Source organism: Alternaria rosae, assembly GCF_020736505.1.
Source record: "Alternaria rosae strain MPI-PUGE-AT-0040 chromosome Unknown BKA58scaffold_11, whole genome shotgun sequence".
Taxonomy (NCBI): domain Eukaryota; kingdom Fungi; phylum Ascomycota; class Dothideomycetes; order Pleosporales; family Pleosporaceae; genus Alternaria; species Alternaria rosae.
This window is the reverse complement of record NW_025763580.1, coordinates 613,268-630,942: the sequence shown is the minus strand read 5'-3', so window position 1 is coordinate 630,942 and position 17,675 is coordinate 613,268. Positions and strand designations below refer to the sequence as shown.

Genomic DNA, 17,675 nt, shown 5'->3' with positions numbered 1-17,675 from the left:
CGGTCTGCGACACGTTGACCCATTGCTTAGTCCTCTGACGGCTTGTTGTGCGTTGCGTCCCCGAATTTGCGGACGCTGGCAGAGAGTTCTTTTGTTGATCCTTCTGGGACCATAGGAGACGAATGCCATAGCCACCACATGCTCGCTTGGACTTGGAACACTTGATGCATGCAGGAACAGTGCGGTCACACGAGACCTTGCGATCTACGAAGGATATTAACAAGGCAAACTACCCAAGACTTTACGAGATCAAGCGCTACCTTTGCATGTCCAACACCCCTTCGTCACAGTCATCCTAGATAGGTATCGTGTAGAGCTCGGGGCAGATAAAGGCGCGCACTGTTCGAGTAAGTGCTGCAAAGAGATCGTAACGCCGCATATTAGAAATCAAGAGTTCACGAGAGAAACACGCAAGCGAACAGCAGGCCGCTGGAAGTGCTAGGCGGGAGTTGCAGGTGGGAGATGGCCCAGCCCATATGGGCCCTAAAACGCTCCGCCCCGCACTTATCGACGAATCACACGTAAGCGACTCTAGCCGCGCCATACCAAAAATGGACGTGAAGCAACTATCTGCGAGCTCTTTGTCAGCCTCGTATACTGCCAAGCACACATCGTCAAGTCATCTCATGCAAGCCACAGGTACGATCCCTCTGGCGCATCCATCGCGGCAAGCTTAGTCGACCGCATATGCCTTCAAACAGAACTGTAGTCACAATCTGCGAGCTCAGTATCGTTGCTTACGAAGCTATGGTGGTAGAACGCTTCTGCCGCTCCAAAACGGAGGAATGGCATCGTCTCATAGTTTTGGTATAAAGGAGCTTGCTCAGCCTCGATAGTACCAGCATAAACTCACATCTCAGCATTAAACACTTCAGTCTACCAGACACTCAATCATCAACACTCTCAACCTTCAAAACACTCAATCTTCAGGACACTTCCATCTTCAGCATTCTTACTCACCAAATTAACATGCCTTCCTACCTCATCACCGGAGCCTCCCGAGGAATTGGCCTCGCCTTCCTTGAGAACATCTCCAGCAACTCCAACAACACTGTCATTGGCCTTGTCCGCAACGTAGCCGCCTCCGAAGCCAAGGTTGCCTCTTGGAACAGAAACAACATCCATTTCGTTCAGGGCGACCTCGAGGACTATGAGTCGCTAAAGAGCGCTGCCGCCGCTACAGCCAAGATCACCGGTGGAAACCTTGACTACCTGATCGCAAATGCCGGTTTGGTAGAGGGTGGTTTCGATTCTTTTTCTATGCTGTAAGTATTCCTGTAGGAATATATATTCGATTTTTCTAACACCATGATAGCGGAAAAGACCCAGAGAAGCTTACCGCCAGCCTAACCAAGTTGTTCAATGTCAATGTCACCGGCAACGTCCACCTCCTCAACCTGTTCATGCCCCTCGTTCTGAAGGGAACCGTCAAGAAGGTCGTCACCATCTCCAGCGGCATGGGCGACATGGAGCTAGTGCGCAAGTACAACATCTCCGAGGACGCACCCTACTCGATCAGTAAAGCGGCAGTCAGCATGGCCGTTGCGAAATTCAGCGCTGAATACGCCAAAGATGGAGTTTTATTCCTGAGCATGTCTCCTGGTGTTGTTGGCACGGATGTCTACGCCGATCTTTCGGAAGAAGACCAGCAAAAGCTTGGAATCATGTCGCAAAAGTTCGCAGCATATGCACCTGACTTCAAGGGCCCGATTACGCCAGAAGAGTCGGTCAAGGCTGTCTTGAGTGTTGTTGAGGCGTCCAGTGTTGCTAATGGAGATGGTGGTGCTTTTTACTCTCATCTTGGCAAGGGTGAGAAGTGGTTATAAATGAGTAGTAAGGTAGTCGTAGGATGGTACATAGACGAAGTTCAGTTAGTTTCTTCATTCGTCAATCCGATATTTACATGAGAGTCCTAACCTCTTCTCTTCCCCAACGTCTTACAAGCACTTTCCCGGAATGCTCGCAGTAGCGTTCTTAACAAAGCCATTCAAGAACCCACCACCACCACACTGCACCCCCTTAACGAAAGCCTTCGCGACCACATCCGCGCCAGCCGGGCTAGTATGCGTATGATCTTGTGGGAACAGCGCATCCACCTTCGTCTTACCCAGCGTCTTAAAGATATCCGCCGTATACGCTCCATGGTCCACATACATGGCATTGCTTCCCAGCGCCTTCGCCACATCCCTCGCATACCCAACGAACCTCCCCCCGTCCGTATACGAGAAACTACCTCCCTCCCACGGGTTGTTAGGCGTCTGACTGCTTACAATAACCTTAGCGCCCTTGGCAATAAGTTTCTTGCCCGCCTCAGTGAGGTAGTAAGGAAACGTGTGGACGGTAACCGCTTGGCCGTTGTACGTAGACTTGCACGTCTCAGATCCGGTGCCGGGGCAAACTGAGCGTCCGTTGTCGCCGCTGCCGAGACCGCCCCCGTCGTTGTGGCCGAATTCCATGATTACGACGTCGTTGGCTTTTACTAGGTTGACGATTTCGTCGAAGCGGCCTTCGACGGTGTAGGAGCGGGAGCTGCGGCCTCCGATGGCTTTGTTGACGACAGGGAGGGTGAGCGAGTTGGGGAGGAAGACGCCCCAGCCTGCGTGGGAGTTTGTTAGTCAAGGGTTTTGGTGTGGAAATGGGTGATGAGGTGTACCTGTAGTTACACCACTTGCTCGAGCCATTGTCGAGTCTCCGGCTAGGTATACGGTTTGCGCACGCTTGTCGACATGACCGCTTGGAGCACCCAAAACAGTCGCAGCCAGCGTAACCACCGTCAGTAGACTTGAAGAATGCATGACGAAGAAAATTATGATTTGATGATCTCTAAACAGAAATGTCAAGAGCGCTGAAGCCAAAACCACGTCCAAACACCCTACTATAAGCCGTACGACCAGCAGCCCTCACCTTCCCCATCCGTCTTCAACTCGACTAATCTTCCGCAAACCCCATCTCAGCACACTATCAGAAGCAACGAAGTACTACCGCGATCGACCCTGAAACATACTAATTAAAGGCTAAGTACCCCAGATTATATTACCTTGACTGCGGGGAGACATCCGGATGCGGGACCCCTTCCTACAAATAGAACAACATGTCAGGTCTCGTGGTAACCGGAGCCGGCACTTGCGGACGTCGTTTGGTGTAGATTGTTCCACCGGGGAAATACATGGCTGGGCGCGGATGAATTAGAGCCGAGGGGTACATCCGACGACGGGAGTGCGCGTGGCGGCGTGATGGTGCAGCTGTGGAGGCTCCATTATACTTCCGCTCGTGCGAAGGGTTCTGGTGAGTTAATGGTGTAGATGACGATGTGAGGATGGGTAGATCATGCTGGGCATGTATGTTACACATCGCGCTAGCGCTATGCGGGATATCTCTTTCCGAAGTGATCACCTTGACGCTAGCACATCGTGTTTGAACACCCAGACTTTGAAAGAAACACCCGTTAAAGCGCAGACATAGTAATGCAAAAGACGATATGATTCATGTATCTAATATTCGGCACATGAGGGGGTGGATGCCGTACTACAGACTCCGCGCCCCGGCACCTAAAGTGTATAATATCCCATTAAACTTTGCTCGACACGCCCACGCCAAGAGAGAAAAATCAAGACACCGAAGAGGACAAAGAAGAAGTATCAAAGTGGGGGCAATGCAAGAAGCGCACTGCCATGCATGCCAGATGTGGTGTAAACAAGAGAATGATGTGCTCGATGTGGTGGAAGAACGCCGTCGGGGGATGCTCGCGTCGAGTGTCCATATGCAATCGTCAAGGTAGGTGTGTGCTGAAGGAATGCTGAATGAGTATCGAGCCGGCCGAATGGTGTTGAAACATGACTGACGTGGCAATGCCAGTCGAAATATATACGAGATCCTGAAGTGAATGGTGTTTGCCACAAAGGCCTGCCTCCCTGTGTTGCTTAGCCAGGTCGTCGGAACGCTTCGACGTTCAACGTGGGTGTCTCGACTTGTCGGTTCGTCGGCACGCCTTCGTTCTTTCTCCTATCAAAGAAGTTCTGGCACTCGTGGCTGACAAAGGTCCATTCCGCGAGAGCACGACCGGCGTAGGTACTTGATGTTACAGCAGCGCCAGTTGGAGGGGTACTGAGGACGGGTTCCGTGTTGATGCCCTTTGCTTGTAGAAGGCTGTGTGCTGGCGCAGGAAGTTTCGGAGGTTGGAGGCGCATGTTGTGGTAGGTACCGAAGCGTTTGTCAACCCATTCTAGAGAGAAGCGGAAGTTGTACGTTCGATGAGTGGAAGGTGGCGGTGCTGGCGTAGATACGGGGGGCTGCGAAACCGCAGATGCATTGGTGGAGAGTGCCTCGGTCGACGAGTTGGCAGACGAGTTAGTAGACGATGTCTTGCTGCTATTCTCTTTCTCTTTGATCGATGCCGCAGGGCTCTTGGCTTTCGCAGTCTGCTTGGAGCCTCCACCAATGAGACTTCGCAGGATGTTCCACTTGCCCTTGCCAGGGTCTTCATCAGGAAAGTCGCTTGAATCCGCGGATAGGGCGGACGCAGGCCGGATCTCCGCTTCAGGGATGGTGGTGCTGGCAGGAGTTGGTTTTCGCTGATGGGGGTTTTGGACCACCCCGTCGAACGAAAGGAAAGGACCGTTGTTGGCCACAATAGGATTATCATTACGGATGATAAGGAAACGTCGACCTGGTGCAGGGTTGCACGCCTGCGTCGATGGGTACACGATCTGCTTACGCTCAGCTTCTTCTTGAAGCCAGAGGTAGTGAGACCAAATGGACCGAAGGCGGTCGCTCAAAGCCTTCTTAATGGCTCTGTTTCATTATTAGCATATATCATCATTATCAAGTTTCAAAGATACGTACACTTCAGTATCGGTCTCGTTTCCGTCATAGCGCGCAACCCGCCAGCAAATCAAACGCATAAAGTAAGATCGTACCATGGGACACCAATGGTTGAAGCGGCTCTCGAAGAAAGCTGGTTCCAGAAGAAAGTCAAGGCACAACCCAGCCTTTCTTCGCTCGTCCATAACTAGTGTGCACCAGCTACTGTAAAGGAAGGCATACAGCTTGATCTCAGTAGCTGTGTTGTGACTGGCGGCCATTGCCTTGAAGACAGTGAGCCAGAACGGCCAATCCATTACAGCGTGTTGATCACTGTCGTGCTGTTCGTAGCGGACCATGATGACAAGAGCCTCCTCGAGAAAGTCACAGAGTGTGTAACAGGCACTATTGTCGTATATCGAGATCTTACGCGCCTGCGCCTGTAGGAGACGAGCGAAACTGTCAGCGAACATGCGCCTGGCAATGTGAAGATGCGAGTTACGCTCAGAGAGGAAATCCCGAATTAGCATTATAAGTCGATTCTCTTGCATCATTCTTGTAGCATTCGCAGGTGGAATGGCGATACTCGATGCAGAAGCATCGGGTTCTAGAACGTCATCAAAGGTGATGTTTGCCGCGGTCGATGGATCTTCCTGCTGTTGCGGGGTAGCGTTCCTGTTGATAGTCGCATCGAGGTTGACCAAAATCTGGGCATGTACCATGATGAGTCCTGGCACACAGATGCGCTCCGCTTTGCTGGGCTCGACGGGTAGGAAATCGCTGACGAGAATATGGAAATGCTTGACAAAAACGTAGAAGAGGTCGCTCTCAGCACCAGACCAGCGCTTTGTCCAAAGACCGTACCAGTCAAGGTTCGCCATAGCGAGCGGGGGCAACACAGGCTTGTGTAATTGGCGCAGGAGTCGGTTGAGCGAAAGCAGCTTCAGCGAATGAAGCATGGGAGGGAAAGCCGCCACAACTCGATCAGAGACAGCATCTAGCCGATCAAGCTTGGACACACCAGACTCCTCCATGACGCGCTTCATCATGTCTAGAGATGGACCCCACAGGCGTACGAGAACGTCGGCCACGCCTGGACAGAAGCAAAAGGCGTACGCGCACGTCTTTCCGCAAAAGGTGACCAAGCTAGCTGCTGCGTTCCTCAACGACATCTTTTCCACGACAAAAGCCATCTGAGATTGTAGGTTCTGGGTAAAAATATTGCGAACGTTGTGGTAGACCGATTCGGCGAGGAAGTCGGAGTTGCCGGATGCGTTGGAGCTGGTCGTAGATGCAGACAGTGTCTCTACGCGGTCTGCAAGAGCACAGAAAGGGGAAGGATATAGTCTCCATTCAGGCCTCTCCATGACTGCGGCAATACCCTCCAGAATAACTGGGCGGTCCGTGCCAGAGATGGACTGGTTGTTCCGTCCTGCGACGAGTTCCAAGAGGCCGGTCCACCATCCATTGAGGATGTTCACTCGCCGATCAAGGTCTTCGGGCCTGAGCTTGTGATTCGATGGATGCGAGGAGTACTGTCGGAGGAAGGGCAATAGGGCAGTGCGGACGACGTTTGCTTTTAGGGAACTGGACTTGGATTGGAACCTGTTTTCTGTTAGCTCTGAATTCACTGTAGGAAGAGGGAGTCCTTACTTGCGCAGATCCCCGTCCAAGGTCCTGAATGCAGTCCATAGCTCGTCTTTCTTGCGGGGCTCCGTCTTGATGCCCTTGAGCTTCTCTGCAGATACGTTGCGTGGTAGTGGTGGAACAATGTGGGTCGGGCTGACTGGGTTGTGGTTCTGCGGGTAGTGGGGAAGCTTCTCTGTCGAGAAGGACTTGGGAACTGAGGGCAAGTTGGAAGCACTGCTCGACGCGGCGAAGAGACCACTAAGACGCTTGTTCTTCTTAGCGGCAGGCGCTGGTTGTTGAATTTCTTCCTTCACAGTGTCCCTGGCTTCGGACTCCTCTGAAATCCTGTCTGTGGTCGTGATTGTGGTTGTGAGTGTTTTCCGCTTGGCCGCCTCGGTAGTAGGCAGGGTCTGGTCGCCGAGACTCTTCTTCTTGAGCTTCTTTTCCTTGACCGGCGAAAGCGACTCATGCGGCTGCTCCTTCACAATCCATGACTTCCTCCGCAGGTTGGTCAAGGACCGTGAAGGGGAGCCAGCGGGCGAGTCTGATTGTTTCACAGCGTCGGTCCGGCCCCGTTCGGCCTTGCGGTCGGTCTTGCGTTCAGCGGATGGCTCTCTGCTCCTGCTGGAGAAAGGGAGAAATCGCGAGGAGCGACGCGAGAGGTTGTTGGGCCTGAGTTGCGGCATTTCCACGCCAGGGAGTTCGGGAGCCTCTTCTGAGGAGGGACTCGAGCCACCCGAGTGGCTTTCAGATGTGCGCTCTTCGCTCTTGCCGGTTTCGACATCGTCGTCAGAGCCTCCCCTCAGTTCCACCACGGGGGGCTCGTGGTCCAGATCCTTGACCTGGGGGAAGTACGTGTACGAGGCGGCCTTGGGAAGCTGGGCGCGCTCCGTATGGCTGGGGGGCTGCGGACCAGGACCAACCTCTGAGGCGGCTCTGCTCCTGCCTCGAATGGCATTCGCGAGGGAGTAGTGGCCGCGAGGAGCCGAAGCAACGGCGATGGGCATAGTGACGGGCGGGTTGGACGAGGGCGAGGCAGCAGGAAACAGCCGGGGATTCGTAAAGTTTGACGTGTTCCAGAAAGTTTACGGGCTCATGGCGGTGAATTGGGACGGTTGCGGCGTTGTGCTGTCAGGCGGGCCGTTGTGCAGCAGGCAGTGAACGGGCAAAGGTGCAGTATACTCCAGTCGGGGGCGCGCGAAGACGTCACAAACGAGGCTGTGGTACCGGAAGCGAACGGCAGCCGCTCAGAGGACGAGGGGGACTGCAAAGCGAGTGGAATCTGCTGCGATAGGATCGGGCAGTAAGTTCAGTAGCGACTGGCAGGCCTTGGGTTAGAGATTCCGCGCTCACTGACGCCGCTGGGGGCAGGTTGAGAGCTATTACTTTGACGCTTTCGCAAGCGGACGAACTGGGGCTAGCAGGGGTTGTCGCCTGCGCAGATCGCGTCGGAGCGATAATAATTCTATATTAAAAACGGGCGTATTCTTGGTATCATTTGCCTTTCGTCTACTGACCCGCGCCGCACCGTTTCTTTACATTTCCACGCTGGGAGGAGTACGAGCTTTAGCCCGCCACCCACCGCCAGCATGACGCCTTTCGGATCGTCGCAGCTGGCATGCCTGTCTGTGTGACGGTGCTGCGCATCTGATGCAGCGACACGGTCGGGGCAAGATGCGTCTGCTGCGCGGTGGGCCCCCGGCGAACCAACTTGTTTTTTCGCGACGTGAACTGTGAACACTGCAATCTCTCGCTGCCGTAATCTCCTGGCCGGTCCCTAGACATATCGCAGACCCCAGTACCTTACGGCCTCGTATAACGGCTCGAGTCTCTTGAGCTATCTTAACGTCTTGCTTGCCAGTCTACACTTCCAATACGGCTCACTACCGCAGACACTGGTGGACAGGTGCTAGTGCCTCAGGGTCAACCGAAAAAAAGTCCATGGGACGCATGGCACTAGGACGTCGATATGCAAAGCCGCAGATGCAGATGGTGCGATAGGCGACCGTGCCTGCAGCTACTGGGGCAGACTCCAATTGCGAGGCTCCTTCAGACCCACGCGTATCCTGTGCTTCGTCCGAAGTTCCGAACCGTGAGCATTGTCGGAACGGGACATGCCAGCCTGACGACTACTGTGTAGTGCACACGAGAGTGCGCAGCCCGGCTTATCTGAGGGGCCACGGTCGCTGCAGTCGCGTGTGCATGTGTGTAGCGATCATCATTCCGCGCATGCTTGTCGGAACAACGTGCATCAAGTCGGTCAGAATGCGACGCGTCGTGTGTGAATGCCATCTGAGGTAGGATTAGATGCGACATTCAGTCTCTCGTTACAGCCTGGCACGTAAAAGCAATCGGGCTGCTGCCAGAACCTCATGACGATCCTGGCACCCCACAAATCCCTCAATCCCTAACCCCTCGAGCACCCCTCTCCTGAACGTATGCCAAGTGCTAAGGTACTTGCTTCTCAAACAGCAATGCACATGCACAAAAAGTACACAGTTCAACAGCTGCGAGCCCCTCTTAGTTCCCAGAACATCAGCACGAGCACGGATGCCAGACCCTGAGCAGGCTAGTTGTACAACTCCCACGTCTCACGTATTTGTAGATCACGGTCCGCAACGAGTCAAAAAGAATCATATCCGCGAGCAGCTTAGTTCACCTTGTTGAGACAAAGACTGTGGTTTCGAACCAAGGCACTCAACCAACTAAGCTTAGCATCGATAGTCATAGCTTTATTTGTTCGTGAACCCCCACGTTGAACTCATAGTCACATCACGTGATTCACATGTTGCCGAACAGAGCTCCCGTTGGCTTCATCGCTCAATGGTATTGACACAGTCGCTAGTGTTTTGATACATGATCTCCCTCACCCGGCAACGCTCTTCTAATGGGTGGCACCGGCGGTGGTAATGCTCTCATCCTCCTCCTCGAACCAGTCCTCTTGCGGGAGCACAGCGTCGTCCTCGCCCTGAGCGCCCTCAACGTCAACTGCCTGTGTCTCGTATGACTTCAACTCGTTCGCAATGTCGGTCTCCTCGGGGGATGCGGGGGCCTTGGGGACGGTGAACTTCTGGACGTGGGCCTCAGCATCGGATGCCTTGACTTCGGGGACCTTGTAGGCCTTGAGCTCGCGGAGGTAGAGGTCCTGCACTAGGTCGGCTACGGCACCAATTGAGTCAGTACTGTCGCATCTTCAAGCATTCGGGATGAATCACCTGATCGGACGGCCGAGGGAGTGATGAAAGTGCGGCGAGCGACAAAGGCAGGTTGCTGCCGGGCAACGCGGACAAGCGCCTGGCGCTGTAGCAGGTCAGTATGTGTCCAGATTCCACCAGCAGTAGGAGCGTACCGAGGCCCTGATGGATTGCGCGATCATTGTGTAGGTGTAGTGACGTGGGGAAGCTGGCAATGGGAGCTACAGTGAAGGTCGATGTTGGGGAAAAACCGTGGACCGCCGCAGCTTGAGCGGCCACCCAAAACGGTTTAGCGTTGTGCCAAGCCTAGCAATGGTTGCCTGCGCGCCGAACTACAAGATCGTGCTCGCAGACTTTCCTTCAGTCTCGCAGCCTGTCTCATACCACCACACTCGCACATCCTGCTCCAGCCCGGACGCAGCCTACAAGTGTGTCGGTCGACCGCGCGCAATAGCTAGATAACGAAATACACTCTATAGCTTACCCGCAACTGCTCGAACATGTCGTACGCCCCCGATGGCCGTCTGCTGTCGCCTGGCGAGGTGTATGAAGCTGCACCCGCACTCGTGAAAGAAGAGGAGTGGCAGGAAGACCTGAACGTTGCCATGATCTGCCCCGACTGCAAAGAAAACCCTCCCAATCTAGTCGAAGAGTTCAGCGCTGGCGACACCATCTGCGGTTCTTGCGGTCGCGTACTCGCAGAGAGGACTATAGACACGCGTTCCGAGTGGCGCACCTTTTCCAACGACGGCAAGTACTTGCCTGCTTGTCGGAGATGCAAGTGACACACATGCTAACACTGCGCCCTGTATCTAGATCAAGGAAACGACGATCCCTCTCGTATCGGAGACGCCGCGAACCCCCTGCTACACGGCTCTCAGCTCCAGACTGAGATCAGTTTCGGTGACGGCGGTATGAGGTCCAGGGACTTGAGCCGCGCACTTAACAAGACCAACCACGACAAGGTCAACAAGGCGCTGCAGGCCGCGTATGGACAGATCTCAGCGCTCTGCGATTCACAGAACATCAGCCGCCCGACTGCTGAGACGGCCAAGATGCTGTTCAAGATGACCGACGACGCAAAACTCTTCAAGGGCAAATCACAAGACGCTATCATCGCCGGGTGCATCTTCATAGCCTGCAGAAAGCACGACCAGCAACGCAGTTTCCGCGAGATCTTCAAGATGACCAACGTGAGCAAGAAGGAAGTTGGCCGTACGTTCAAGGTGCTTGAGGCCTTCATACAAAAGTCACAGAATAACGGACCTTCAGTTGCAGGAAATGGTGCTGTCATCGATACTGTCAACCTTCTCAACCAGAAAGGAGGTACCACAGCCACCAGCGCCGCAAGTCTTATGCCCCGTGCCTGCGCCAAACTCGCCCTTGGAACACAAGTCCAGATGGTCGCAGAAGAGTGCGCGGATCAGGTCGCCCACTACGGAGTTGCAGCCGGACGCTCCCCACTCTCTATCGCGGGCGCCTGTCTCTACCTCGTCTCCCACCTCATGGGTCAGCCAAAATCGCCAAAGGAGATCGGCTTGGCTGTCGAGGTCAGCGACGGAACGATCCGTACAGCCTACAAGCTCATGCACTTGGAGCAGGACAAGCTCATCAAGGAGGAATGGATCGCCAAGGGTGGCGATCGCTCCAGGATTCCGCAAGCATGATTTTTTTGTACTGTCTTATTCTTTCCGTTCAAGTATGCATTTACACGGTAGGGCATTGCGACGGAGTTGACCAAATTGGGGCTTGATTATCAGTATTGCAAGCACGTTTTCCGCATTCCATTCAAGGAAAAAAATATTGCGAGGCCTACATTGACACTAGGTCTTCTCTTTTGCTCATTATCATCCTAATGTAGGCTTCAGGCCTGTCTAGTTTCTTCCTTGTATGGAATGCCACCTCAAATTGCTTTCGGCAGCAACACATGATACCCAATAGATAGGAAGACATCGAAAAAATTGAAATGGCGTTGGTTTGAAGAAAAAAATGGTCCCCAAAATCTACATTGCTCTCGCAATTGTATAAGCGCCTGTTTCTATGCTGATGTAGACTGCAGTATACCTGTTCGGTTTTCCTCCTTCTGTGAGGTTTTTCCTGTTGTGCTGAAGCGGCCTTTGTAGTTTGGTACCAGGGAGTTTAAGTAAGCACTGTTGAACGGATATTACCAGTACATTGTCCCAATGACAACGGCATCTGTTCCGCGACTGAGACTTCCAAAATACCACCCAGACGGTGACACGTTTTCTGTCCGTATGGTGAGAACAAGATTGAAGTTACTGTATTCCTCAAACTTAGGAGAGCCTGCGAAGAGTCATGGTCGTCACCTTCGACACTAGGGCCCGTAGTGTCTGGGACTCCATACGATACTCAAGTGACTATGATCGCGCGCATTGTTCGTTTCTACCCCTCCGGAGAAACCCGATCGACGCATCTACAGCATTTCGTGAAGCCGTAATGGATGCTCTCCCAAAGCCACTTCATTACAATGAGACCCTGAGAAGGGCCCGAACGAAGAAGACAAGCAGAAAAGAAGGGTATCTCGCACTCCCATAAAACCACACATGTCCCCTTCCTCTTCCCCGTAAAGCTCTCCTCTCGTTCATCCTCGAGCTTATCAGCAGTTACTCCCATTCTGCTCCTCTCAGAGCGTCCCACCTCATCCCATCCCTTCCCAACAACCTCGGCAACCTTCCCAACCATGAAGTCCACCGTCCATCTGACCATGCTCCTGAGCCTCACCCCCCTCGGTACCTCTGCCACATACGTCAAATTCATCAACCACTGCCCCTACAACATGTATTTTTGGGCCGTCGGCCCCCCAGCCTCGAACATTGACGGCAGCAACGCCTTCTGCAGCATGGTGCCCAGCCACGGCGGCTCCGTTATCCATGGCATGATTGACACAGAGAGGCTGGGAGGAGGGATTTCCTTGAAGATGAGAGATCTGCCGTACTATGCTGTTGCGCCTGCGGGCATCATTCAGGTCGAGTATCATCTTGAGGGGAGCAAGGGGAAGATGTGGTATGATCTTAGTGCTGTAGATTGTGATTTGAGGGTTGGGCCGGAGAATCCGAGGTATTGTCGTACGTGTTACCGTTTTTGGCGAGGAGAATTGGACTGACAGTGCTTTTAGCGCTCATTCGCGGTGGTGTGAAGCTCTACATTCCCAACGTACCCAACAAAAAGACTTGCCCAAAGGCGTACTGCAATAAGGACAAGTGTTGGAATACTTATGTCAGCCCGGGTGGGTTCCAAGACGAGCCGAGCTTCATGTGCTGGGCGGGTGCTGATATCTTTGTCGAGACTTGTAAGTCCGATGATATGTTTGAACGTCTTTGTTTGAACAGTTGCTGATGATCGATTGCAGGTACCGACAGCCCTGGAGTCCAAACGTTCTTTGGCAAGGAGCCAAAGGCTGCTGATTCCGTTCACCAGGCCATTCCTGAACAGGTTGTGCAGCCCCCTATCATCTCTCCCAATGGCCTCATTATCTCACCAAATGGTCAATGTAAGTCTTCCACCCACCTACCTCAACCTTCACACATCGCTAACCACATTCCATCAGGCGGCGGCACCACTGGCTTCACCTGCAACAGCTCGCAACACGGCGCCTGCTGCAGCCCCTACGGCTACTGCGGCGACACAGCCGCTCACTGCAACCCCGGCTGTCAATCTCCCTTCGGCTACTGCCATGATATATGGAAGATTCCTCCGATTCACCCCCGTGTTGCGGCCCCTGAGCGGTCCATTGTCACAAAGATTGCAAACGCCTTCACTTCGACGACCACTGCGACCGAGACCGAGGTCGATTGTGACACGGTTAAACATACTGTTACGAAGGTTGTGAAGGCCACGATGAAGCCGGGTGCGCAGTTTACGCCTCCGCCGCTGAGGAGGAGGTTTGCGACCATGTAGATCACGGCTGGTGAGATGGCTTGCTTCAGGTGCTTCTGCATCTTGATGGAGGAACCTGAGGTTTAGCAGGCTTGTTTACACTGAAGCCGATCCTCGGTCTGACTATGTTGGGTGCAGGCGGGCATGGCTAGAAGGGCTACGGAGGGTCGGGTGATTCCGAAGGCGTTGAACGGCGCTTTATACCCCTCTGAGCGATTTGGCGCTGGTTGGTTAGGCAGATAAATGGAATGAAAAATGTTGTTGAACACTGCTGCGCTTGATGAGTTGTGGGCGATGTCTGGTGATGGCGGCGATACCTATTCTTGCCACCTTGGTTCGAGTGAATAAGAGCCAACTGTAGCATTGCCGATGAATGATTAGTACGCAAAACTTTCGACAGCGTCGGAGCAAAGCTGCTTTCACGGTAGTGATGTTGATGTTGATGCTGCGTGCACCTCCCAAGGCAATGGACGGAGCACTAGCGCGCCGCACCCCTGCTCGCCTAACTAGCGCACTTTGCAAAATTGCCCACCGTTCGCAGCTGCCCTCACGCATCGCCAGCGACAACTCCATCTCCGAACGCCCAACCCAGCTCTTCCGCACACCGAACGACCGACTCCCGTCGAACTTCACAACCGCACAAAATGGACTCTGCTAAGGCCCCCGTCAACCTCGTCAAGGTCACCCGTGTCCTTGGCCGAACCGGTACGCGAACTTTCCGAATACCCCGAACTTTTCTGCAAGACGAGCGCATACAACAGTCGGGGGATGCACAACGTGAGAGAATGGCAGGCTGACGGATAATAACAGGCTCCCGTGGTGGTGTCACCCAATGCCGCGTCGAGTTCATGAACGACCAGACCCGTTCCATCATCCGCAACGTCAAGGGCCCAGGTACGCACGCTCTGCCTGCCTGCTGAACCAACCCCCGCATACTAACTGGGAAATCACAGTCCGCGAGAACGACATTCTCTGCCTGCTCGAGTCTGAGCGTGAGGCCAGGCGTCTGCGATAAGCGCAAGCAAACTCTCGGGGAAAAAGGGAAAGCGGCATTTTCTATTCGGTTACCGGAGTTCTTTGCGAAAGCTATGGGCATCTATACGGACTTCACGAGTATGGACAATATGATGGCGTGGTAGTTGCTCTTGCAGCGCTGCGAAGGAGGGGGATGGAGATGATGGATCTGTGGAGACCTACGATTACGACGACATATCAAGAGTCTGGGTTCTCTCCCTGAATGAATCGAAAATCTACCAACTCCCAACGAGCATCGCGTGGATGTGGATGTGATATATATGACGGCTGCTTGCAGGAATTGATAGGAATGTCGGAGATGTTGAATGAGGACTGACTCGATTGCAGGCATGTCTTGTGAGTGTTCGGCCGGTTTAAAGTCCTACTGACGCTCGAGCCACTAGGCATGCTTTCGCTCTGAGTCAAATGATAACCACCTTAGATGATACGCGACATCACGGAACGGCGTTAATGGAACCGTCTGTCAGCTTTACTGACACATACTGACAAGTGATTAGATTGAACAACTCTACAGTCACGACTGCCTAAACTTCATCATCGCCAGAACACTTCGCATCTCGCATACTCTCATTGCTGCAATAGTACTATCTCACAGTGATGCCCTACTACCTTGACTGTCATTCCTGTGGAGCCATTCACTGAAGCTGTAAGAGACATGTTTAAGGCAATCGTGAATCTGCCAGGTTCTACCGTCACTCTTATGACGAAGGCCCAATTGAGCACTCACCCTCACTGTTGCTCTTTCTCATTCCCCTTGCCTATACGCACAGCAAACGTTCCACTGTCAATACAGTCAACTTGCTAAGCTTCTTCGCTATCCCAGTACTCTTCGATCACCACCATGAAGGATAGCGACGCAGAAAAAACACTACGTGATGTACTTGCAAGGTCACACCCGAAGGCTCCTACACAACCCACGTTACAGCACCCGGAGAGTATCACACCTGTAGCATCCCCATCAGTAAACGCACAGGTATGTAGTATTCCACTCAAACCACTAGATTTGGAATACCCACGCGTTGGGGTATCTGGAAGTTCGCAATCATCAATATTGGTGCCAGCACCTCCAAGCTCGCCTAAGTCCATCTTCGGATCGGGTCTCTTTGGATGTTCGAGATCAGCTTCAAGGAAAAATCTACCGCGCTCACCGAGCAACAGTCAAAGTGAAGGCTTCTTCAACTCCCTGTTGAGTCGTTACACGGCAGACTATGGAGAAGATGGAATTGAAGACCAGGGCCACACTATCGCAGCATCAAAGCATGGCCAGTCAGTAGCTGTAGACTCGACCGCATTGTTATCGTCAAGCTCTTCGCACTATGTGGTGGGAAGTTCTATGAGCATGCTTCCAGGGCTAACATCGATCTTTCACTATGGCTCGCCTTCCAAAGTCGCTGGGGGGAATGCGCTGTTACGCGCTCGTACTCAAGATAGCATCAGTGCAAAAGACAATGATTTTGAGCATCGAAAATACTTGACCTCCAAGATGAGCAAGATCGCTCCGAGTTCACCGAAAATGCCATCGCCACGACCTGCCTCAAGACGCATTCGGACAATCAGTTGGGCGGACCAGATTCCAAAGCAAGCCGCAGAGTCACCGCCACCATCATCTGATCCCGATGTTGGGGGAGTGCAAACAAAGCACAGCTCCGAAATCGTACCACTGTTTGTGCAAGAAGACCTCGATAGCTCCCCGAGCAGCTCGACACTCTCCCTCAACTCACCTTTCTCTTCTAGCCCGCACCTCCCTACACAACCTCGCACACAACAAACCGACATCGCTAACATTATGCCAACTAGTCTCCACGACCTCTCTCCATTTAAAGGCAAATCCCTCTGGGAACCCGACGACGATGAATGGGCTGAGCTAGACGCTACCCACATCTCCTCCACTTTCAGAGCGACCTTCAAAGACTCCAGTCAAAACAGTCCGCAAAATCCAACAAACACCAGCACTCTATTCCCCTTCAGCGCCACACTGGCCTTCTTCCTCCCCTCCTCCTCCACAAAACGCGCTTCCGACGCCGTCCTCCGCGAAGAAGAAGCCCTGCGAAACAAATTGGATGAACTGCAAAATACATACTACTCCAACCCCGCCGGAGACCTCTGCGACAAAGTCATGACCTCTGTTTTCCTGCCTGGCTCCCAGTACTTCCACTATGACAAAACCGGAGATTTCGTCCGCGCTCCCCACGTCATCGACCTTGAGGCCTACTTCAATACTCAAGACCCGCTGGTCGGAGCCGCGTACCCGCGTCTCAGCGACGCTATCGCCACGGTCCTCAGTCACGCTGATAGAGAGTGTGTAGAAGCTTTTCTGGACCCCCGGGTAGACGAGTTTGTGTATCGGCGAGAGTTGGATAGGAATAAAGCGGGGAGTATTTTGGTTGTTAGGCGGAAGGGAAATGCGGTTGTCGTAAGTCCTCCCTGCATATCCGACATAACATATTATAACAACTACGACTACGACGAGGATAGAGACAAGGCTAACAGATACAACAGGCAGGCACTTACCGCAACCTAGGTTTCTCCCTCTCCTGGACCCTCTACGTCAAAGCCATGATCGGCGCAACAGGACTATGGTACGACACTTACGCGTCACCCGTAGCAGGCTCGACACCGATCGTCGATGGCGTACCGGCTTGGGACACTTTCATACCCATTGGCACCGAAGACCCATGCCTCCAACTGTCATCCGAGCCCAACCCGACTCAGCCCAACAGATCGCCCAGCAAGATTGTCCTAGCCATTCCTAGTCCGCAGAAGAAAGAGGTAGAGGATGAATATGATGACATTAGTCCGACGAATGAGAAGTTTGTGCTGTATCAAAGTAGGACGCTTGCGAGGTATCTATTGAGGGATGTTTGGGTTCGGTTCGAGGGGAGGTGGGAGTGTAAGGCTACGTGGGAGGTTGATGGGGTGGGGAAGGAGGTTAGACTGATGAGAACGTTGGTGGGGTTTGGGGAAGAAGAAGATGAGTAGTACTTTGCTTCGAGTATGAGATGTGTTACACGGAGATAGCGTCGCTTGATGAGACGGGTGATCCTGAGCATGAGCATCAAGAGCTGGTCGATAGAACAGAAGTTCATAGGTAAGCAAATTAGTCACATTTGGAGCGGAGAA

At 53.2% G+C, this 17,675-nt stretch overlaps 7 protein-coding genes across 7 annotated transcripts; 4 read left to right on the top strand and 3 right to left on the bottom strand.

Annotated features, from left to right (window-relative positions):
* The first annotated feature begins 607 nt into the window (after positions 1-607).
* BKA58DRAFT_432340 (uncharacterized protein) lies at positions 608-1,914 on the top strand. Its single transcript, XM_046173126.1, has 2 exons — positions 608-1,265; positions 1,316-1,914. Exons 1-2 carry the CDS (start codon positions 970-972, stop codon positions 1,824-1,826), a joined length of 807 nt encoding a protein of 268 aa, XP_046020920.1. The 5' UTR covers positions 608-969; the 3' UTR covers positions 1,827-1,914.
* Positions 1,915-1,937: 23 nt separating this feature from the next.
* Positions 1,938-3,136, bottom strand: BKA58DRAFT_449479 (SGNH hydrolase-type esterase domain-containing protein; the record flags this gene model as incomplete). The annotated part of the gene is made up of 2 exons (XM_046174316.1): positions 2,654-3,136; positions 1,938-2,596 (listed from the first exon to the last, which is right to left on the bottom strand). The coding sequence occupies exons 1-2, from the start codon at positions 2,793-2,795 to the stop codon at positions 1,938-1,940; spliced, it is 801 nt and encodes a 266-aa protein (XP_046020919.1). The 5' UTR covers positions 2,796-3,136.
* Positions 3,137-3,461: 325 nt separating this feature from the next.
* Positions 3,462-7,791, bottom strand: BKA58DRAFT_347121 (uncharacterized protein). Its single transcript, XM_046168447.1, has 3 exons — positions 6,454-7,791; positions 4,843-6,405; positions 3,462-4,791 (listed from the first exon to the last, which is right to left on the bottom strand). The coding sequence occupies exons 1-3, from the start codon at positions 7,434-7,436 to the stop codon at positions 3,921-3,923; spliced, it is 3,417 nt and encodes a 1,138-aa protein (XP_046020918.1). The 5' UTR covers positions 7,437-7,791; the 3' UTR covers positions 3,462-3,920.
* Positions 7,792-9,313: 1,522 nt separating this feature from the next.
* Positions 9,314-9,805, bottom strand: BKA58DRAFT_324546 (ATP synthase complex subunit H-domain-containing protein; the record flags this gene model as incomplete). The annotated part of the gene is made up of 3 exons (XM_046167965.1): positions 9,314-9,588; positions 9,645-9,729; positions 9,779-9,805. The coding sequence occupies 3 exons, from the start codon at positions 9,803-9,805 to the stop codon at positions 9,314-9,316; spliced, it is 387 nt and encodes a 128-aa protein (XP_046020917.1).
* A 318-nt stretch (positions 9,806-10,123) lies between these two features.
* On the top strand, positions 10,124-11,290 carry BKA58DRAFT_414685 (cyclin-like protein; the record flags this gene model as incomplete). Its single annotated transcript, XM_046172504.1, has 2 exons — positions 10,124-10,343; positions 10,440-11,290. The coding sequence occupies 2 exons, from the start codon at positions 10,124-10,126 to the stop codon at positions 11,288-11,290; spliced, it is 1,071 nt and encodes a 356-aa protein (XP_046020916.1).
* Positions 11,291-12,324: 1,034 nt separating this feature from the next.
* On the top strand, positions 12,325-14,535 carry BKA58DRAFT_405872 (ribosomal protein S28e-domain-containing protein; the record flags this gene model as incomplete). The annotated part of the gene is made up of 7 exons (XM_046171927.1): positions 12,325-12,709; positions 12,760-12,933; positions 12,994-13,134; positions 13,192-13,525; positions 14,062-14,225; positions 14,331-14,414; positions 14,474-14,535. The coding sequence occupies 7 exons, from the start codon at positions 12,325-12,327 to the stop codon at positions 14,533-14,535; spliced, it is 1,344 nt and encodes a 447-aa protein (XP_046020915.1).
* A 1,503-nt stretch (positions 14,536-16,038) lies between these two features.
* BKA58DRAFT_473154 (uncharacterized protein) lies at positions 16,039-17,534 on the top strand (the record flags this gene model as incomplete). Its single annotated transcript, XM_046175304.1, has 2 exons — positions 16,039-16,968; positions 17,055-17,534. The coding sequence occupies 2 exons, from the start codon at positions 16,039-16,041 to the stop codon at positions 17,532-17,534; spliced, it is 1,410 nt and encodes a 469-aa protein (XP_046020914.1).
* Positions 17,535-17,675: the final 141 nt, after the last annotated feature.

Excerpts from the sequence above, each read along its gene's own strand:
- BKA58DRAFT_347121 (XM_046168447.1), bottom strand. The coding sequence starts at position 7,436 with ATGCCCATCGCCGTTGCTTCGGCTCCTCGCGGCCACTACTCCCTCGCG. Across the intron at positions 6,406-6,453 it reads TTGGACGGGGATCTGCGCAA|GTTCCAATCCAAGTCCAGTT; the intron begins GTAAGGACTCCC and ends AACAGAAAACAG. Across the intron at positions 4,792-4,842 it reads AACGAGACCGATACTGAAGT|AGCCATTAAGAAGGCTTTGA; the intron begins GTACGTATCTTT and ends ATAATGAAACAG.
- BKA58DRAFT_432340 (XM_046173126.1), top strand. The coding sequence starts at position 970 with ATGCCTTCCTACCTCATCACCGGAGCCTCCCGAGGAATTGGCCTCGCC. Across the intron at positions 1,266-1,315 it reads TTCGATTCTTTTTCTATGCT|CGGAAAAGACCCAGAGAAGC; the intron begins GTAAGTATTCCT and ends ACACCATGATAG.